At 38.7% G+C, this 22,637-nt stretch overlaps 1 protein-coding gene across 1 annotated transcript in view; it reads right to left on the bottom strand.

Annotated features, from left to right (window-relative positions):
* The window catches only part of ELAPOR2 (endosome-lysosome associated apoptosis and autophagy regulator family member 2), a 221,166-nt gene that overhangs the window by 44,004 nt on the left and 154,525 nt on the right, over positions 1-22,637 (bottom strand). Inside the window, 4 exon segments of the mRNA NM_001046238.4 lie at positions 3,426-3,554; positions 4,989-5,169; positions 21,304-21,392; positions 22,299-22,451. Of these exon segments, the coding sequence (NP_001039703.2) occupies positions 3,426-3,554; positions 4,989-5,169; positions 21,304-21,392; positions 22,299-22,451 (552 nt within the window).

The raw sequence follows: 22,637 nt of genomic DNA, 5'->3' as shown, positions 1-22,637 counted from the left end.
CTTTTCACTATCTTTTTGATATACACATGGTTTTACATAACTGAAATCTTATTGCCGATGACATTTTGTTTCATAGTTTTATACACTAACATTATTACATAAGCATTTGCATGTATAAATGGCTCACCAACATGCTAATGACTGAGTTGATAGTTTATCATGTAGACAGATATAACTAATTCTCATAATGTAAGAAATCACTCCCACTACAGTGCTTACCTCCTGCTGACCATACATCCAGTGTAACCATTTGGATTGTTTTAGCTTTTTTAAATAGTTTAAGTGACACTATAATTAATATATTTTTGGTAAAGCTTTTCTATATTTTTCTAGAAAAGAACCCCAATAAAAGAACTGAGAGAGTTAATTCCTAGGTAGGTTGATAAGTAGTCTAGGGTCCTCAAGGAGGAAGGGGTCTGGGGCTTTCAAGGAGGAGATAGGGGTCTGGAGATCTCAAGGAGGAGAAAAAGGCCAATGTTTTTTTCTTTAAGCCCAGAGCTAATAACTGCACAACAAAACAACTCATCTTGCTCAAGGATATGTTTTTCCTTAAACTCTGTACCAATGATTATATAACAACAATGTATCCTGCTTGAGGACATGTTTCTCCTTGAGAACCTTCTGACTAATTCTCTCATCTTAAAATGTATGTTGTGGGAGTGGGTCTTGGAAAAGTATATAAGGCCTTGATAAGACTAGTGAGTGGGGGCACTCTCCATCCCCCTTCTGATGTCTATGTCAGAAGCTTTCTCTGTCCTTTTTTTCACTTTAATAAAACATTGCTACACAAAAGCTCTTGAGTGATCAAGCCTAGTCCCAAAGCTAAATCTCCTTCTTTGGAGATCATGAATCCAACATCGTTCACCGTAAGCTATCAGAACTACTGGGTCAAATAAATGTATTTTTTAAAGCCAATATTTTGTACTGTTACTCCGATTCTGAAAGCAATGTGAATACATGAGGAATATTTATTAAATACAGTGGACTAAATGAAAAAAACAAAGTAACTCAAACTTCTCAGAAACCTCCCAGCCCAAGTAATGAACAACATTTCAGAGTATTTCTTTTCACTCTTTATCTAGTGCATAATTTTCTTTAAAATTATCCTTAGTTCTATTGTATAATCTATTTTCTGTTTTTTTTTTCACTTGGCATTATCTTCTCATTTTTCTAATAATCAATATATCAAAAATACTTTCCCGTTAAAAATCTTTGTTACATCTAGTGTTAAAGAGTTAACAATATGCTATAAGGTTATATCATCATTTTATTTAATCATACCCCATGCTGAAAACTTTGTTTCCTCATATTTTTGACTCTCATAAATAATACTAAAATTAACATATCTGTGCATAATTTCTTTCTTTACATCACATAAGTTTCCTTGGTGTAAACTCCCAGATGTGAAATGACTGGGTTAGAGAACGGGACCATTCAAAATGTTTGAAATACTGCCAAATTGTTTTCCATATGGCTGTCATTTTTAATGATTACATAACATTTCATCCAATTAGTACAGCATGACTTTTATAAACATTATCATATTGTTGGAATTTAGATTATTTCGTTTTGTTATTAGAGATAATGCTCAATGAAATCTTCATGAATAAACACTAATTTGTTTACAACTTTAAATTCCTCTTAGGCAAAATTCCAGTACATAAAGATGTACTTATACATACCTGTTCCACAACCATGGGAAATTCCAATTGAGCATACAAAAGAACCTCAAAGTACTTCAAGTCACACAGTCAAGTTGGTCAAAGCACATCCACTTTAATTCCATGATGCAGTAATGACCTTACGAGACAGGTTACCCTGGGCCTCTCACTTTGATCCCCATTATTCTGAGCACTGCTTTCCTCGAGGCTAGTTACTGAACCACCAGTCATAAAATTATAATCACTCTTTATCTTTGTATCTTTCACTTACTGTTTGCTATTTCAGTATCACATGCTAATATTGCAGCGATATATACTTAAATTGAACATTTCAGAAAATCAGGAAAAATTTAAATTATAGCCTCTGAGTAAATGAGAAGCCTTCCCTCGTGGCTCAATGATAAAGAATCCACCTGCCAGTGTAGGAGACAGGATCTTCCCTGGGTTGGGAAGATCCCCGAAGAAGAAAATGGCATCCACTGCAGTATTCTTGCCTGGGAAATCCCATGGACAGGAGAGGCTGGCGGGCCACAGTCCATGGGGTCGCAAAAGAGTTGGACATGATTTAACAACTAAACAACAAGTAAATGAGTAAGCAAGTGGCTAAATTAAATATTGTCATGAGATTTAGACTAAGAGTAACATCTTAAAAAAATTAACGTTTCAGATAATCCTCACTAGTAAGTGCATGCACACACAAGTGTACCAATGCTTTCATCAATACATTCTTCTTATTTTTGCAATATCTCAAACTTCCTCAACCACAGGATAATTTTAGAACATAAACCCTATAGTCAGGTAATAATTACTATGTAATTTCTCCTTCTCCTTTAGGAAAAAAATCCCAAAAGTGGGATTAAGTGATAAAGAGTACTGTTCCATAATGTTCTTTATATATAAAGGCTTCCTTCATGCATCTGTTTAACCAAAATTATTCAAAGATCTAGGATTTGTCAACCTGAGTACTCATGTGTACACCTCACTCCCCACATTTCAAATCTGTTTATTTGGGATAGGTGCTGATGTAAACAGATGTGATTAGCATTTTTCCAACGATTAAATACAGTATTGAGAAAAACTGAACTGATAAAAAATACCAGTGAACTTATAAAAGTAAAGAGCACATTTTAGTATCCGTAACATCTATGTCTAGTGTCAAGTTTAAAAATGCACATACAGATACTGTCATTCATTCGAACAACAAATATTGCAGAATAACTAAGTGCTATGCTCACTAAAACGTAAGAATAAATAAAATTCAGCAACCATCCTATAGAGTTCAGCCATGTTTCCAAGTTATCAGTAAGTGAGGTTGATACATGTTTGTAAACACGGTCATAGACTCCATAGGAAGAGGAATAAGAGATGATTTAACCCTCTCCAAGCTCAGTGCTGAGCCAGAAAACCAAACCAGGCAGAACACTCTCATAAAGTGGTATGTATACACTATGACCCTTCCAAGAAAACAACATAAATTTCATTGCCTCCCTTAGTAATCTATTCTAGTATTTATAACAACCATGAATGGTGATCCTCAATATCTATTTCAAAACTGACTCCAAAAATGCAAAATAGTTTATATTCTTATAGGACAGTCATGTGGTTGCAGCACTGTATTAACTATTTTTATGTGAGGTCTGGGAAGACAAGTAGCCAAGAGATAAGATTAAGGTTCCTCATACCAATATTTAGTGGGTTTTTACACATGTGAGTCCAAGAGTCACTACCACCAAAATACATTAAGAAGGCTGATTCTGAACTCACCATTCATTCCGTCACACTTTGAATTCCCAACATTGAAACAGGAGGTTTTCATGTTGCCAGGAAGTACATTCCACCATTTATATTCAAACCCAAGTGCAGGCTCCGTTCCTGCTGGACATGATCTACATTCTACAAGAGACGAGTGGGACAGAGAACTACAATGATGTCACATCTGGTTGATTTCCTCTTCCTCTGTTCCAAGCACTACTAAACTTCAATCATCAGGGAGGCAAATAGTAAGGAGAGAGAGTAAAGCTCTTAAGAATTAACAACTTTTTCAAGAGCAGTCTGAAAGAAAAATAATTCTGGGTAGAGTATACATATACTTGACTAACATGAAAAAGGAAACAAACACAAACTCTTCTAAAATAATTTCTTTCATTTCTGGGCGTAACTGCTTATACTGAATTAATTTGCATAAGAAAGGTAACTCTGAAACAACTTCTCTTACATGTGATTTTAGAATCAGTTTTCTCCATTTCATAAATAAAGAAATATTACATCCTTCCTATTAGTTACTAAACAGAACATTATATCACTTAATTATGGACTGATGACTTGAAATTCAAAATATAGGGTATACTGAAAAGTGATGACAGGAGCTGTGGGGTGTGGCAAGAGTCAGATTTATAAACAAACCTTATTTAAATTAATATTTAAATCTGCAACATTAAAATAAAGTGTCTTTTACAACCATTGTTTTCACGTAGCCAAGACACTCTGCATTACCACATCAGTAAAACAAGGGGAGAGAGAGAAATTGTTTATTGAGCAAGCATTTTCTGGTACTGAAGTACTACAGGAGACATTTTCATATACTTCTCAATGATGATGAGCTAGATATTATTCTCTGCAATTTTACAAATGAGAAAACTGAATTCAAATTAGTGGATACATCATACTATTGATAGCCTGGCAGGAAGCAGATTTGAACACAAGTCAATTCAACTGCTTTTTATGCTCTCAAAGGCTCTGGATATTAAGCATACAGCATGGCTATACTCAAGTAAGGTATCTACAACAATAATGCATTGTAATCTTTAATAAAATTAAAACAAATTCTGTAACCATCTTTCTTTAATATTGTTAAGATTTCCCCAAATGTACACATTGAAACAACCTACTTAGGGACTATTTAATTGCTACCCGATCAAAATAATCAATTTTTTCTAATATTATGGTATAAAATGTGATTATTCCAATTGAAATAGGAGTTGTATTTTATGCTTACATCAATGTTTGTGTGCACACACACTGGAAAAGGAGCACTTATCCTTAATCACTTAAATTAGTGGAATTCTCTTAAAAATATCCAAAGCATCATCCCATTAAGAGGATGTGTGTTACATGAAATGCCATTAAAAAACTATTCTTTGCTATACTGAATAAGCCACTGCAGTCTCATAATTCCCTTATATTTCTTAAGTCTTCTTCAGCCTGTGAGATAAGAAAATTATGTGTTCTAAGGAATTTTCCATAAAAGCAATTCAGGACAATGTCAGTGTGACCCAAAAAGTTTATTTTACTAAAGGTCTGATTCTTGGGCCAATTGATATCCCATACCCTTTGTTCCATCCGAAAATGTTCCAGGAGGGCAGGGATGGCAGGAAGATGATCCATTGTTATAAAACCCAGGGTTGCAAGGTGGACAATCCTTCTTCTCTCCAGAAGGGGGCAACCTAATAGCATCCGTGAGATCCTCTCGGCAGATTTTGGGCTCTATCCACTTGTACATTATCTGTGTCTGCAAAAGAAAAAGAAAAAAAAACAAAAAACAAAAAACTTGCAGGTCCTGTAACATGCTTTATTTGCTTTAAACTTCCAGTAACAAAAATGTTAAACTGACAGCTTAGGTAAGGTCCAAATAGTGACAGAACAGAGCGCCAGCTGAAGAGAATCTAAAACTTCAGTAACAAAATGAGACAGAAAAAAACACTTTGGTGGGAAAACGACAGTTACCTCCAAATGGTTTTATGCTAAGCTGCAAAGACCTTACCTCATATACACAGGGTATCATTATGAAATTCCTCTTTAAAACATACAGAACACGACTGCAACTCTTACTCTTCTAGCCACTTGTTCACTTTATCCCATAAATGCCCTAAGTTTCTCTGCAGACTATGTTCCTTGTGTTGAGACCCACCCCTCACTACTCTCTTCCTTTCCCCTTTCTACAGCCTACATCATCTTGCTTTGCACATAGTGATGATAAAACAAAAAAAGTTACATTTTTAGTTGAATATCTCTAGCTTCACATTTCAATCCCGTTATTTCATACACTGGTAGCTCTTCTCTGAGTCTTTCCAAATAACCTGAGGTTAGACTACAAGAGCCGTAGCTAAACTATTTCCTCCTGAGGCTTCTAGGCCCTGCCACCTGTGTTCTAAATGACAGGATTAAGATCTCCTCTACCTTCATGGAGGGTAGTCTTTTAAACTTTTCTTCTCACACATGCATGTACCCAAAAATAAAACAAAATACAACTAAGTAGCTACAAGTCAGACAAACCCAGAAAATTGTGATTATAAAATTCTTATATTTTGGAACTAGAAAGAAACATTAAGTGAGTTAGCCATTTCAAAACAAAATGTATATGCTCAGCGAAAAATAGAAAAGGCAGTCTACATGCAAAGAGAAAAATCACTCAAGTTCTTTCATAGTTTAACACGCTTTTTAAAAATAGACTAAAATTTATTTCATATGTTCAGCTGAAAGTACCATTTCTCCTTGAAAGCAATGATAAGTCTAATATTGAAGCAGGAGAATCAAAATTAAAGACAATTCTCTATAGTTATTTCCAGTTAATAAATCATATATAGTAAGCCCTTGAGGCCACTCAATTTTATTCTCAAATATTAATAAATTACCTTATCTGATGAAAGCTACTTAAGAACATAGTTTAAAAAGTAGATGTCTCAGCAGAATTATAAATAACTGTTGTTAGGGATTTTTTTTACAATTCTGCATTTATGGCCTATGTCATGATACAGCTTAACCAGCCACTTCAACCATCTGCCTTTCTCACCATCTGCAAAAATGATTGCTATTCCTGCTGGAGTTTCCTAAATAGCTGAAAAAATTAATTAGATTCTGTATCCAACAGGAGCTCTCAATTCCTCTGAGAAAGACAATGTAAAATTCAGAGAATGTAAGCAAATAAACACATTATGTTTAGGGGATTGTCTTTTTAAAAATCTGGCTTAATAAGTATAGAAAACAAGTTTCTGATGATGATCAATTCACAAATTTGCTGATTTATTTTGACATTAACTAAAACTGCAATGAGTTATGTGTGAGGTATTGCACTGTCGGGAAGAGATGGCTCCCATATGCCAGTGGGTGTGGTGCTGAGGCTGTGCACTGAAGGCTCATCTTGAAGGCATTGTGCAATCATCCCCACCATTTCAGGAGCTCAGTTATATTATGCACAAGTTTGTAAATGAGGAAACTTCAGATAAGAGCCCCAAAGCCATACACAGCTAGTAAATGGTAAACTAGCACTAGCCAAGGAGAGTTGGTTTGGTGAGGGTAAAAATAATAAAAATTTTTATTGATTTTAGACAAACTCCCTAACCACATTATTTTCAAACCAAGCACAGTATATGTTTAAAATTTAGAAAATGTGCACCACGTTTAAACACTTGGAAGTCAAATTGCAAATGCTCTGTAGTAAAAGTTTTGTTTGCAAAGCCTCTTGCTTCATATGCAGATTGATTCTGTGCCTCTCTAATGTGGACAGATGCTTTCAAGTCTGGCTGACTGGGGAAAGATAATGATTAATATTAATGATATTTAGTACCAGACGGCTCACAGTGCAGGTGAAAAACCACAATCAACTCATTCTTTGGCAAGTTGAGATAAAATTATGAAATGCTTTATGAAACTAAAACCCTAATAGACCAAAACTTAGCAGATTGCCATTAAGGCTACAGAAGAGCTGTAAGATCCATGTATACTTATATTAAGCATGAGTAAAATATGTTTTAAAGAGATGCATCAGACGTATCAATTGGAAGCTGGTTTTCACATAAAAATACCATTCAAATTTGAGACTGGGTTTGCCCACGGTTGACAGCTTTCTCCCTTTGGAAGTCTCTGCACAAACCCACCAAACCCTTTGCAGACTGACAGCTCATCTAAGCTAAATTACATGTGATTTAAAAGGATTTACTGATTGCCACTCCAGCATAACAGCGTGTACGTCACAATGTTCTAACTCAAAAGTTTTCAGGCAAACAGTCTATCACTCACCTCTCTGCCTCTCCCAAACCTTGATACTCTCCAGCTGCAAACCACTGGGCACATATCACCACTTCTCTTGGAAGTACCACACCATTCTGCCAAGGTGTGAAAGACCACTCCTTCAAGGTTGGGCTCAACATCCACAAATGCTCTAAGCTGGTCCTCAGCCCACACTTCTATGCATCAACATAGAGTGAATGTCGACATTCTAGGAATCAGTGAACTGAAATGGACTGGAATGGGTGAATTCAACTCAGATGACCATTATATCTACTACTGCGGGCAGGAATCCCTCAGAAGAAATGGAGTGGCCATCATGGTCAACAAAAGAGTCCAAAATGCAGTACTTGGATGCAATCTCAAAAAAGACAGAATGATTTCTGTTCGTTTCCAAGGCAAACCATTCAATATCACAGTAATCCAAGTCTATGCCCCAACCAGTAACGCTGAAGAAGCTGAACGACTCTATGAAGACCTACAAGACATTTTAGAACTAACACCCAAAAAAGATGTCTTTTTCATTATAGGGAACTGGAATGCAAAAGTAGGAAGTCAAGAAACACCTGGAGTAACAGGCAAATTTGGCCTTGGAATACGGAATTAACAGGGCAAAGACTGATAGAGTTTTGCCAAGAAAATGCACTGGTCATAACAAACACCCTCTTCCAACAACACAAGAGAAGACCCTACACATGGACATCACCAGATGGTCAACACCGAAATCAGATTGGTTATATTCTCTGTAGCCAAAGATGGAGAAGCTCTATACAGTCAGCAAAAACAAGACCAGGAGCTGACTGTGGCTCAGACCATGAACTCCTTATTGCCAAGTTCAGACTGAAATTGAAGAAAGTAGGGAACACCACTAGACCATTCAGGTATGACCTAAATCAAATCCCTTATGATTATACAGTGGAAGTGAGAAATAGATTTAAGGGCCTAGATCTGATAGATAGAGTGCCTGATGAACTATGGAATGAGGTTCATGACATTGTACAGGAGACAAGGATCAAGACCATTCCCATGGAAAAGAAATGCAAAAAAGCAAAATGGCTGTCTGGGGAGGCCTTACAAATAGCTGTGAAAAGAAGAGAAGTGAAAAGCAAAGGAGAAAAGGAAAGATATAAACATCTGAATGCAGAGTTCCAAAGAATAGCAAGAAGAGATAAGAAAGCCTTCTTCAGCGATCAATGCAAAAAAATAGAGGAAAACAACAGAATGGGAAAGACTAGGGATCTCTTCAAGAAAATCAGAGATACCAAAGGAACATTTCATGTAAAGATGAGCTCGATAAAGAACAGAAATGGTATGGACCTAACAGAAGCAGAAGATATTAAGAAGAGGTGGCAAGAATACACAGAAGAACTGTACAAAAAAGATCTTCACGACCCAGATAATCACGATGGTGTGATCACTGACCTAGAGCCAGACATCCTGGAATGTGAAGTCAGTGGGCCTTAGAAAGCATCACTACAAACAAAGCTAGTGGAGGTGATGGAATTCCAGTTGAGCTCTTTCAAATCCTGAAAGATGATGCTGTGAAAGTGCTGCACTCAATATGCCAGCAAATTTGGAAAACTCAGCAGTGGCCACAGGACTGGAAAAGGTCAGTTTTCCTTCCAATCCCAAAGAAAGGCAATGCCAAAGAATGGTCAAACTACCACACAATTGCACTCATCTCACATGCTAGTAAAGTAATGCTCAAAATTCTCTAAGCCAGGCTTCAGCAATATGTGAACGGTGAACTTCCTGATGTTCAAGCTGGTTTTACAAAAGGCAGAAGAACCAGAGATCAAATTGCCAACATCCGCTGGATCATGGAAAAAGTAAGAGAGTTCCAGAAAAACATCTATTTCTGCTTTATTGACTATGCCAAAGCCTTTGACTGTGTGGATCACAATCAACTGTGGAAAATTCTGAGAGATGGGAATACCAGATCACCTGATCTGCCTCTTGAGAAATTTGTATGTAGGTCAGGAAGCAACAGTTAGAACTGGACATGGAACAATAGACTGGTTCCAAATAGGAAAAGGAGTACCTCAAGGCTGTATATTGTCACCCTGTTTATTTAACTTATATGCAGAGTACATCATGAGAAACGCTGGACTGGAAGAAACACAAGCTGGAATCAAGATTGCCGGGAGAAATATCAATAACCTCAGATATGCAGATGACACCACCCTTATGGCAGAAAGTGAAGAGGAACTCAAAAGCCTCTTGATGAAAGTGAAAGTGGAGAGTGAAAAAGTTGGCTTAAAGCTCAACATTCAGAAAATGAAGATTATGGCATCCGGTCCCACCACTTCATGGGAAATAGATGGGGAAACAGTGGAAACAGTGTCAGACTTTATTTTTCTGGGCTCCAAAGTCACTACAGATGGTGACTGCAGCCGTGACATTGAAAGATGCTTACTCCTTGAAGGAAAGTAATGACCAACCTAGATAGCATATTCAAAAGCAGAGACATTACTTTGCCAACAAAGTTCCATCTAGTCAAGGCTATGGTTTTTCCTGTGATCATGTATGGATGTGAGCGTTGGACTGTGAAGAAGGCTAAGCACCAAAGAATTGATGCTTTTGAACTGTGGTGTTGGAGAAGACTCTTGAGAGTCCCTTGGACTGCAAGGAGACCAGCCCTGGGATTTCTTTGGAAGGAATGATGCTAAAGCTGAAACTCCAGTACTTTGGTCACTTCATGTGAAGAGTTGACTCATTGGAAAAGACCCTGATGCTGGGAGGGATTGGGGGCAGGAGGAGAAGGGGACGACAGAGGATGAGATGGCTGGATGGCATCACTGACCCAATGGATGTGAGTCTGAGTGAACTCCGGGAGTTGGTGATGGACAAAGAGGCCTGTAGTGCTGCGATTCATGGGGTCGCAAAGAGTTGGACACGACTGAGCGACTGATCTGATCTGATCTGCTGCTGTTTTTCCTTGTCATTTCCCCCCTGTCTCCTCTCTAAATGCTTTAAAGCCTGGGTCCTGTTCTTCCATTATGTGGAAGACAGCATGGGGATCTAACATTGTCCTGAAGGTTCTAGCTGGGGCTTTAGGTAAGCAAATGTTCTAAAATTAAATATAATAATAATAATAAACTGAATCGACACTATACATGGATGACCTTATGGTATGAGAATTACATCTCAGTAAAGCTTTCTTTCAAGTAAGGATGTTAAGACTTGTGAAATTTTTATTTTAAATTCAGAAATTGCTAGTCACTGAAAAATGCCACGTTTTTCCATCATCCTAATTAAGAAACAAAGGCCCCAAGTACATTCCACTTGCTTAAATCATATAGGAAGAAAGGCACGTCTAAAACCCATATCACTGTATACCCTATTTTTTAATGTTATCTACATCTTACTTCTGCTATAAAATTCAGAAGGACCGTTACAGACGCTGATCATTAAAACGATTTGTAATATTGAATTAAAGAGCAAAGAAAGTACTAGATAATATGACACAAAAACACTAGCAAACCTTTATGATCCAACAATTTCCTAGACTCAGAGATGAAAAATTTCCGTGGTTGGATGTCTTCTCTGTAAAAATTTCACTTCTAAAATACCCTTCCCTACCAGGCACTCTCTAGCCTTGACAGAAAGTTTCCAATTTGGCAAAACATGATGTTCCAGAACTGGGAAGTTCTGGTTGTTAGAACATCATTACATACAACTGGAATTTATGTTATTTAAATATGCCTTAATGAACCCAAATTTTGCCTTATGGGATAACACAAAAAGGTCTATTTGTTTTTTATTTTAAGACTTTCTTTCAAATGCTTAAACTTACTATTCAGGAAATTCTAAGTATCTACTACATGTAGAAGAACACTGTAGGAAATTTAAATATTAGTAAGACAAACTGTTCTGAAAGAGGTTTACAAACCTGTGCTTGTAAGAGAAAGATTTACAAACTACTATAATATAAAAAGAAAATATATGAAGAGGATACAAAAGCATCAGATTTGGAAAACAACAGAGTTGATTGGAATTCTAGTCTTAAGACATAGCCACAAATAGCTATGACCTTAGAAAAATTATTTAATCTGATTAAGCCTGTTTTCTAATTTTCAAACTGGGTATACTAATGTCCAGTTGCACAGCTGTTGAAAAAAAGATCTGGAAGCAATGCTTGAATACACACACAGAGCAAGCATGTAGATAAATATGTAAATGACACCAGCCTCTGCTATTAACACTATCACTACTATTACTATTATCATCATCATCATCATCATCATTTCCAAGAGAAACATGAAATGTCATGGTTATTCAAAGGAAAGAGAGATCAAATCACTTTTGGACTAGCAGGAAACATCAAAAAGATGATCACCAGTCCACCATTAGATGGGGTCTTTCCTCCAATCTGAAAAAATATTTCTAGTAACTTCAATAATATTTCATATGAACTAGTTATCTACTTCTTTTCTCTGGAGTCTTCCCATTTTGTCAAAATTTCCTCAAGCCTCTACAGAGTACGGAACACAACACTCTGTGTTAATCATACATCCACTTACTAATTCTCTCATTCATTAATTCATTCAAAAGATAATTCACTACCTTCTGCATTCTGGGTACTCTACTAGACCTAAAATTTTTATATTTTTTTTTTTTAATAATTAAGAACATGTTTCTGTCTATGGGAAGCAGAGTTCGGTGAAGGAAACAGTCATCTTTACAAGTATTTGCAATAAAGTGATCTCATATCAAAGAAGACTCTAGACAGTGCCATGGACTGCAAGGAGATCACACTGGTCATTCTTAAAAAAATCAACTCTGAATATTTTGGAAGGACTGATACCGAAACTCCAATACTTTGGCCACCTGATGTGACGAGCCGACTTACTGGAAAAGACCCTGATACTGGTAAAGACTGAAGGCAAAAGGAGAAGAAGGCGGCAGAGGATGAGATGGTTGGATAGTATCACCAACTCAATGGACATTAACTTGAACAAACTCCGATAGATAGTGGAGGACAGGGAAGCCTGCAGTGCTGCAGTCCATGGGGTTGCAAAGAGTTGGACATGACTTAGTGACTGAAAAACATATCAAAGTATTGCAAATGTTGACCATCACATAAGCATCAAAAGAGGTATGTACAAAATTCTGTGGGAATTCCCAGGATTTCAAGACAATCTTGCCAGATCTACGTTATTTAAGAGTGATGTATTCTGGAATTTATGCAGAATCACTCTGATTTTATTGTGCCAACAGACAGTATCTCTTTCTCATTTGGAACTAATTTGTGTGATGATGAAAGGAACTGGGAGCCACATGGTCTAGCCTTTCCAGCCATAGAGATTAACAGGTGAACTAAGCGGTATAACCAGAGTAGTTCACACTACTGGACTGAATGGCTGGTCTGAGATGGGCTCGAAATTCAAGCAGGGCCAGTATTTTCAGAAACTTTGTTCAGCTCTCCTTTGATCAAATTCTCTAAGGATGACAGTGGCTGGAATGGAGACATCAGAGTGTATCTGGCACCACAGAAAGAAGCTATCTGAGAAGGAAATCAAACTGAGCCAAGAATATTGGTGAGAAAAGCAAAAGAAAGGCTTGGTAAAACTGTTTGCTCTGTGATAACTTCCCCAGTCACATGAGTCAAGGAACTCCTGCCCTGCCTGTTCCCACTCAAATTCTGAAAAGTATTTTTTTTAATTCAATACATTAATTTCATAATCATCTCCAACTACAGAAGCCAAACTGACGTGGTATGGAGCTGAGCATGACCAGAATGTGGGGGTGAGAGTAGGGAGTTGCACTGGAATACAACTAATGACATAAGCAAGCGATAGAGTAGGCGTGCTTTCATAGCAGTGAGTGAACTTGAAATTTTAATGTGTGTTTTGTTTTTTAAAGATTGCTTAGAACCCACATTTTACAAATGTTGCCTGAGGTACACCTATATCAGATCAGATCAGTCGCTCAGTCATGTCCGACTCTTTGCGACCCTATGAATCGCAGCACGCCAGGCCTCCCTGTCCATCACCAACTCCCGGAGTTCACTCAGACTCACATCCATTGGGTCAGTGATGCCATCCAGCCATCTCATCCTCTGTTGTCCCCTTCTCCTCTTGCCCGCAGTCCCTCCCAGTATCAGAGTCTTTTCCAATGAGTCAACTCTTCACATGAGGTGGCCAAAGTACTGGAGTTTCAGCTTTAGCATCATTCCTTCCAAAGAAATCCCAGGGCTGATCTCCTTGCAGTCCAAGGGACTCTCAAGAGTCTTCTCCAACACCACAGTTCAAAAGCATCAATTCTTCGGTGCTTAGCCTTCTTCACTGTCCAACTCTCACATCCATACATGACCACAGGAAAAACCATAGCCTTGACTAGATGAACCTTTGTTGGCAAAGTAATGTCTCTGCTTTTGAATATGCTATCTAGGTTGGTCATAACTTTCCTTCCAAGGAGTAAGCGTCTTTTAATTTCATGGCTGCAGTCACTGTCTGTAGTGATTTTGGAGCCCAAAAAATAAATTCTGACACTGTTTCCACTGTTTCCCCATCTATTTCCCATGAAGTGATGGGACTGGATGCCATGATCTTCGTTTAAACACATGCAAAGATTCAGTGCTTGAGATCTGAGCCCAAAAGAATGTTAACTAGTTGACTGGATAACAGACAAATATTCCTCAAGAGAGGGCATCTTTTAATATTAACAAAATATTTGATAGAGCTTCTCATTATCTCCCTGTGGATAAGACAGAGAGCTGTCGACCAAATGATATGATTAGTGGATATATGGCTAGTTTAAGAACTATATGTAAAACATTTGATTTTATAGATTTTTTTTAATAAACATTTCACCCAGGTTTTACATAGCTCTGAAGCCTTCCCTGATTTGGTCAGAGCACCCAAAAGCTCAGACTTCTCTCCTATAGCACTAATAATAATCAGAAATAGTGACTCATTTTCTATAACAGATTATCTCTTTTTCTAAAGTCTAGACCAGATGTGCCCAAATTGCTGAGATCTTCGACCAGCAGAGTCAGAATTACCTGGGAACTTCTTCGAAATGTACATTCCAGGCCATGCCCTGGATCTACTGAAATAGAAAATCTGGGACAGGAACCTCCAGGGGAGTCTGATGTTCACCAAAGCTGAACAACAACTGCTCTGCAGTCTATGGAGACATGTATCTTCTTCTGTCTGTCCTTACTTGGCTCTGCACTCATCATTCAGCACTCTGCATATAACCAGTGCTCAGTAAAGATTCACTGAATGAATGAGTGAATGAGTAGACGCTCCACATTTTTCATGATGTGAATGAGTCTATTAATCAGGATTAGAATGGTTCCAGTTACCAATTAAAATTTTCCTTAAAAGTGTACTCTATAGGCAGGCAGCATATTAAAAGGCAGAGACATTACTTTGTCAACAAAGGTCCATCTAGTCAGGGCTATGGTTTTTCCAGTAGTCATATATGGATGTGAGAGTTGGACTATAAAGAAAGCCGAGTGCCGAAGAATTGATGCTTTTACTGTGGTGTTGGAGAAGACTCTTGAGAGTCCCTTGGACTGTAAGGAGATCCAACCAGTCCATCTTAAAGGAGATGAGTCCTGGGTGTTCATTGGAAGGACTGATGTTGAAGCTGAAACTCCAGTACTTTGGCCACCTCATGCGAAGAGCTGACTCATTGGGTAAGACTCTGATGCTGGGAAAGATTGAGGGCAGGAAGAGAAGGGGATGACAGATGATGAGATGTTTGGATGGCATCACTGACTCAGTGGACATGGGTTTGGGTAAACTCCAGGAGTTGGTGATGGACAGGGAGGCCTGGTGTGCTGCGGTTCATGGAGTTGCAAAGAGTCGGACACGACTGAGCGACTGAACTGAACTGATAGGCAGGAAGCAAGCAAATAACTAAGTTTCAAAAACTTGAACATTCCTGTGTCATATGAATTATAATGTTCAAAATCTGTATACCTTAAGAGCCATTTCCCTTGATGATGCTCTCCAAGCAAGGGGATAATAAGATCCAAAAGAGCATGACAGGACAATAAGAGTCAAAAGACAGTCAATGAATGCCCTGGGAAACATCATTAAGCCACCAGCAAATTTCCAGGCTACTCAAAGCAAGAACAAATAACTCTTACAAAGATGAAACCAGAACAAAAGAAAATGTTGTAATAAAATCAGAAAATATTCAAATGGATGTGTATAATAGACATGTCTTCACTATATCTGTTATCTAATTAAGTTCACATTGCTTTTTGTTCACTTCTGAAGCTAGAAACCTCTCTCTTAAAGACTTAGATCAGTTTTTAAAGAATCGGTGACATAAAAGAGATAATTAATAAGGACCTACAGTATGGCACAGGGAATTCTACTCAGTACTCCATAATGACCTATGTGGGAAAAGAATAGAGTGAATATATGTATACGTATAACTGATTCACTTTACTATATAGCAGAAACTAATTCAAGATTGTAAATCAACTATACTCCAGTTAAAATTTTTAAAAAAGAATCACTGAGTTTATGGAGTGCTGGTACACTGTTTTGCTATATATCAAAAACACAAAAAGAGCGTAAGTTGTCTGTATCTGTGTACACAATATGCCTGTGGAGGTACACATGTGCCCATATATGTGTGTGTATGCATGTATGTGCACCCTGTACAATCTATACTTAATATGTGGCTCTACTTCTTTACTTCAGTTCAGTTCAGTTGCTCAGTCATGTCTGTGTATTTGAGACCCTATGAATTGCAGCACACCTTCTTTAAGCACAGGCTAACTAGATTTTATCATTCTATTCACTGACATCATTACTCACTGACATAATAAAAACATGATTTTTGAATATTTTTATTATAGCAAAAACAAGATACATTTGTATATTAGATCTTATTCATTTACGCTTCAGGAATGTTTTCATTGTTGTTCAGAGCTCAGTTTAGTTCAGTCGCTCAGTCATGTCTGACTCTTTGTGACCCCATGAACCACAGCACACCAGGCCTCCCTGTCCATTACCAACTCCTGGAATCCACCCAAACCCATCTGGCAGACAGCCATCTGTCTGTCATCCCCTTCTCCTCCTGCCTTCAATCTTTTTCAGCATCAGGGTCTTTTCTAATGAGTCAGCTCTTCACATTCAGTTCAGTTCAATTCAGCCATTCGGTCGTGTCTGACTCTTTGCGACCCCATGAATAGCAGCACGCCAGGCCTCCCTGTCCATCACCAACTCCTGGAGTTCACTCAAACTCATGTCCTTTGAGTCAGTGATGCCATCCAGCCATCTCATCCTCTGTCGTCCCCTTCTCCTCTTGCCCCCAATACCTCCCAGCAACAGAGACTTTTCCAATGAGTCAACTCTTCACATGAGGTGGCCAAAGTACTGGAGTTTCAGCTTCAGCATCATTCCTTCCAATGAACACCCAGGACTGATCTCCTTTAGGATGGACTGGTTGGATCTCCTTGCAGTCCAAGGGACGCTCAAGAGTCTTCTCCAACACCACAGTTCAAAAGCATCAATTCTTCGGTGCTTAACCTTCTTCACAGTCCAACTCTCACATCCATACATGACCACAGGAAAAACCATAGCCTTGACTAGACGGACCTTTGTTGGTAAAGTAATGTCTCTGCTTTTGAATATGCTATCTAGGTTGGTCATAACTTTTCTTCCAAGGAGTAAGCCTCTTTTAATTTCATGGCTGCAGTCACCATCTGCAGTGATTTTGGAGCCCAAAAAAATAAAGTCTGACACTGTTTCCACTGTTTCCCCATCTATTTCCCATGAAGCAATGGGACCAGATGCCATGATCTTTGTTTTCTGAATGTTGAGCTTTAAGCCAACTTTTTCACTCTCCTCTTTCACTTTTATCCAGAGGCTTTTTAGTTCCTCTTCAGCTTCTGCCATAAGGGTGGTATCATCTGCATATCTGAGGTTATTGATATTTCTCCCGGCAATCTTGATTCCAGCTTGTGCTTCTTCCAGCCCAGAGTTTCTCACAATGTACTCTGCATATAGGTTAAATAAGCAGGGTGACAGTATACAGCCTTGACGTACTCCTTTTCCTATTTGGAAGCAGTCTTGTTCCATGTCCAGTTCTAACTGTTGCTTCCTGACCTGCATATAGGTTTCTCAAGGCCAAAATATTAGAGATTCAGCTTCAGCATCAGTCCTTCCAATGAATATCCAGGGTTGATTTCCTTTAGGACTGACTGGTTTGATCTCCAGGCAGTTCAGGGGACTCTCAATATCTTCTCCAGCACCACAGTTCAACAGCATCAATTCTTCAGTGCTCAGCCTTCTTCACAGTTTAATTAAAGACTAGAGTACCAAAGAATAGCATGGAGAGATAAGAAAGCCTTCCTCAGTGATCATTTCAAAGAAATAGAGGAAAACAATAAAATGGTAAAGAGTAGAGACCTCTTCAAGAAAATTAGAGACACTAAGGGAAAACTTCATGCAAAGATGAGCACAATAAAGGACAGAAATGATATGGACTAACCGAAGCTGAAAATATTAAGAAGAGGTGGCAAGAATACATAGAACTATACAAAAAAGATCTTCATGACCCAGATAATAAAGTGATGAAAAGTGAAGTGATGTGATGTGAAGTGAAATGATGTGATCACACGATGGTGTGATCATTTACCTAGAGCCAGACATCCTGGAATGCAAAGTCAAGTGGGCCTTAGGAAGCATCACTACAAACAAAGCTAGTAGAGGTGATGGAATTCCAGTTGAGCTATTCGAAATCCAAAAAGATGATACTGTGAAAGTGCTGCACTCAATATGCCAGCAAATTTGGAAAACTCAGCAGTGGCCACAGGACTGGAAAAGATCAGTTTTCATTCAAAAGCCAAAGAATGTTCAAACCACCACACAACTGCACTTAGCTCACAAGCGAGCAAAGTAATGCTCAAAATTCTCCAAGCCAGGCTTCAACCGTACATGAACTAGGAACTTCCAGATGTTCAAGCTGGATTCAGAAAAGGCAGAGGGACCAGAGATCAAATTGCCAACAACTGTTGGATCATCAAAAAAGCAAGAGACTTCCAGAAAAACATCTACTTCAGCTTTATTGATTACCCCAACGCCTTTCACTGTGTGGATCACAAAAAACTGTGGAAAATTCTTAAAGAGATGGGAATACCAGACCACCTGATCTGCCTCCTGAGAAATCTGTATGCAGGTCAAGAAGCAACAGTTAGAACTGGACATGGAACAACAGACTGGTTCCAAATCGGGAAAGGAACATGTCAAAGCAGTATTATTACCCTGCTCATTTAACTTATATGCAGAGTACATCATGCAAAACGTGAGGCTGAATAAAGCACAAGCTGGAATCAAGATTGCTGGGAGAAATATCAGTAACCTCTGATATGCAGATGACACCACCCTTATGGGCAGAAAGTGAAGAAGAACTAAAGAGCCTCTTGATGAAAGTGAAAGAGGAGAGTGAAAAAGTTGGCTTAAAACTCAACATTGAGAAAAGTAAGATCATGGCATCTGGTCCCATCACTTTATGGCAAATAGATGGGGAAACAATGGAAACAGTGACAGACTTTATATTCTTGGGTCCCAAAATCACTGCAGATGGTGACTGCAGCCATGAAATTAAAAGACGCTTGCACCTTGGAAGAAAAGCTATGACCAACCTAGACAGCATATTAAAAAGCAGAGACGTTACTTTGCCGACAAAGGTCCATCTAGTCAAAGCTATGGCTTTTCCAGTAATAATGTATGGATGTGAGAGCTGGACTATGAAGAAAGCTGAGTGCTGAAGAATTGATGCTTTTAAACTGTGGTGTTGAAGAAGACTCTTGAGAGTCCCTTGGACAACAAGGAGATCAAAACAGTCAATCCTAAAGGAAATCAGGCCTGAATATTCATTGGAACGATGCTGAAGCTGAAACTCCAATACTTTGGCCAACTGATGCAAAGAACCGACTCATTGGAAAAGACCCTGATGCTGGGAAAGATTGAAGGCAGGAGGAGAAGGGGACAACAGAGGATGAGACGGTTGGATGGCATCACTGACTCAGTGGACATGAGTTTGAGTAAGCTCTGGGAGTTGGTGATAGACAGGAAACCTGGCCTGCTGCAGTCCATGGGGTAGCAAGGAGTCAGACATGACAGACTGAACGGAACTGAAAACATAAATTTAATTTGCCTTACTTAATATAAAAGAAAGTTCAGCCAAGAAAAGTTTAGCTAAAGAAACATGATTCCAAATTACTTTCAACCCACCTTAATGGAGGAAGGCACAGAAACCCACTCCAGTATTCTTGCCTGGAGAACCCCCATGGATAGAGGAGTCTGGTGGGCTACAGTCCATAGGGTCACAAAGAGTCAGACACGACTGAAGTGACTTAGCATGTAATGGCTCTCTGCATATATTTTCTAAATAGAAATAGCTCTTACTTGGCCATTAACATACATTCAACATCATACTTCATAAATCCTTGCTCTTTAAAAGCTGTTAACGTTACTCTTCTGATTGAAATTCACAGATGCACTTCTAAATGAAAATGTCCATAATTTAAACTGTCCTTCCTTTGACTTATTCTAAGTACTTGTTATACTGTAAATATAAGAATATACTTTGTGTTAAGTATTGGGAAGTAAATTTAAAAAGCTTAAGGACTAAGGGTAAGATGAACAATTATATAAATATAAAAATTATAGATGAGAACCTAAGGACAAAAATCAACGTCATTATTTCAAAGACGCAAACACACACAAAGAATGCTGCATCACAGCCACCTTAATCCCAGGTTCTCCTGCTAACATAGACTGGTAGGCTAACTTTTTAATTAAGACAATGGCAGGTCAACTGCAGAGTTCAGGTTTGTATCCTTCCTCTGGCTAAGTGCCATTTATATGGTAATTAATTTGCATTTTCTAAATGCAATTACACAACAATCTGCCATAACTGCATCAGCCTATGGCTGCATGGCTTTTATTGACTGAACCTACTGAGTAACCAAATAATTGAAGAGAAGTCAAACATTATCTTCATTCTGTGAGTCACAGAACATATTTTAAGGCTGTGCTCTCCTGATACTAATATTCCTGAAAAAATTTAACTGTTTACAATAGCACTAACTGACTGAGCACTCACTATGCACCAGGCCCTGTGTTAGGGAATCTTAAATGGAGTATCTCATGTATTTTCCTGGCAGCCCTATGAAGTAAGTACTGATACTATTCCCATTGTACAGATGAAAAACTCTTGAGACTTCAAGCACACAACACAGCACTAATAAGCAGTGTGTGTTAGTCGCTGTCATGTCTGACTCTTTGCAACACAGTGGATCCCATGTCACCCTGCCAGGCTTCTCTGTCCGTGGAATTCTCTCCCAGGCAAGAATACTGGGAGTGGATTGCTTCTCTAGAGGAACTTCCCAGCCCAGGGACCAAACCCTGGTCTCCTGCATCGCATGCAGATTTTTATTGGTTGAGCTACCTACAGGGAAGACCTAATAAGCAGTAGATATGAAAATCAGAGCCAGAAAGGTGGGCTTAGGAGTCTAAATTCTTAAATTTCCTCTGTGCTACTTAAACACACGTGCTATATATCTGCTCATTTAACTGTCTAAGGAACAAACTGTAGTCTGTTCAAAATAGGAAAAGGGGTGGATAAATGAGGGATGTAGATGACTGAACATAGCCTGTACCTTTCCTTCCTCATCACATGGAGTGTGGATCTGGAAATAGTCTTTTGAGGTACAGGGAGGGCGCTCCATACACTCGCTGGATCCTTCTTCTGCAACACAAGAATGCATTTCAGAGATGAGTCATTTATGTTGTGACTCTACGAAAAAGGCAAACATGAAAACAAGCAAACAAACAAAAAGCAGACAAGTGAAAAGTAAAAATAATCTTGCCAGAAGAATTTAGGTAGAACTAGTTACTCCTACTGCTGCTGCTAAGCCGCTTCAGTCGTGTCCGACTCTGTGCGACCCCATAGACGGCAGCCCACCAGGCGCCTCCGTCCCTGGGATTCTCCAGGCAAGAACACTGGAGTGGGTGCCATTTCCTTCTCCAATGCGTGAAAGTGAAAAGTGAAAGTGAAGTCGCTCAGTCATATCCGACTATTCGAGACCCCATGGACTACAGCCTACCAGGCTCCTCCATCCATGGGATTTTCCAGGCAAGAGTACTGAAGTGGGCTGCCATTGCCTTCTCCAAGAACTAGTTAGGCCTAGAGCAAATGAAGGCCTGGATTTTTTTTTTTTTTCCTAGAGCAATAAAATGTTTCCAAGGTACACAAGAAGCATATCATAGCTTTCTAAGAAAACATTAGATTTCCTTCATTATCACTGCATGTTGTAAATCTGGAACAAATTAAGTTTCTAAGTACATCTCCATGCCAACGAATCATCTAAAAGTACAATACAAAATTTTTTTAGGCAAGTATAAACATATCCAAAACAGCTACCTGGGGGTTGTGGAACAGAAAACATTACGGACAAAAAGAAAAGTTCTGCAGAAAGAGGTAATTAGAAGTCCTATTTTATCCACTAAGTATGAATTCATTTCAGGACTTTGGTTTCTGGCCCACTGTTTTCATCACATTGTATGTGTGATTTCTGGCTTATGACTATATACTGTCCACAAACATAAATTTAGCAAAAAAGATCAAAGAGTATAAATGGGAGACTCATCTTACCTGAAAATTGCGAGTCCTCATCACACCTGATGCATTCTTTGGCTCCCTTCTCAGAATAGGTGTTTCTGGGACACACTTGGCAGATGAACGAACCTGGTTTGTCGCTAAAGGTGCCGGGCTTGCATGGAAAGCATTCTGATGTGTAGGCCACCCCTGTGTGGTAACGGGAGACACAGCATGGAGGGAGGGCCCTGTACCACCCCTGTGTGGTAATGGAAGAAAGAGCATGAAGGGAGGGCATTATATCACCCCTAAGTGGTAATGGGAGACAGAGCATGGAGGGAGGACCCTGTGTCACCCTGTGTGGAAACAGGAGACAGAGCATAGGGGGAGGTCCCA

The sequence above is a fragment of the Bos taurus genome, chromosome 4 (assembly GCF_002263795.3).
Source record: "Bos taurus isolate L1 Dominette 01449 registration number 42190680 breed Hereford chromosome 4, ARS-UCD2.0, whole genome shotgun sequence".
In the NCBI taxonomy this organism is placed as follows: Eukaryota; Metazoa; Chordata; class Mammalia; order Artiodactyla; family Bovidae; genus Bos; species Bos taurus.
The sequence above is the reverse complement of the archived record's forward strand: the minus strand, read 5'-3'. Positions and strand labels throughout refer to the sequence as shown.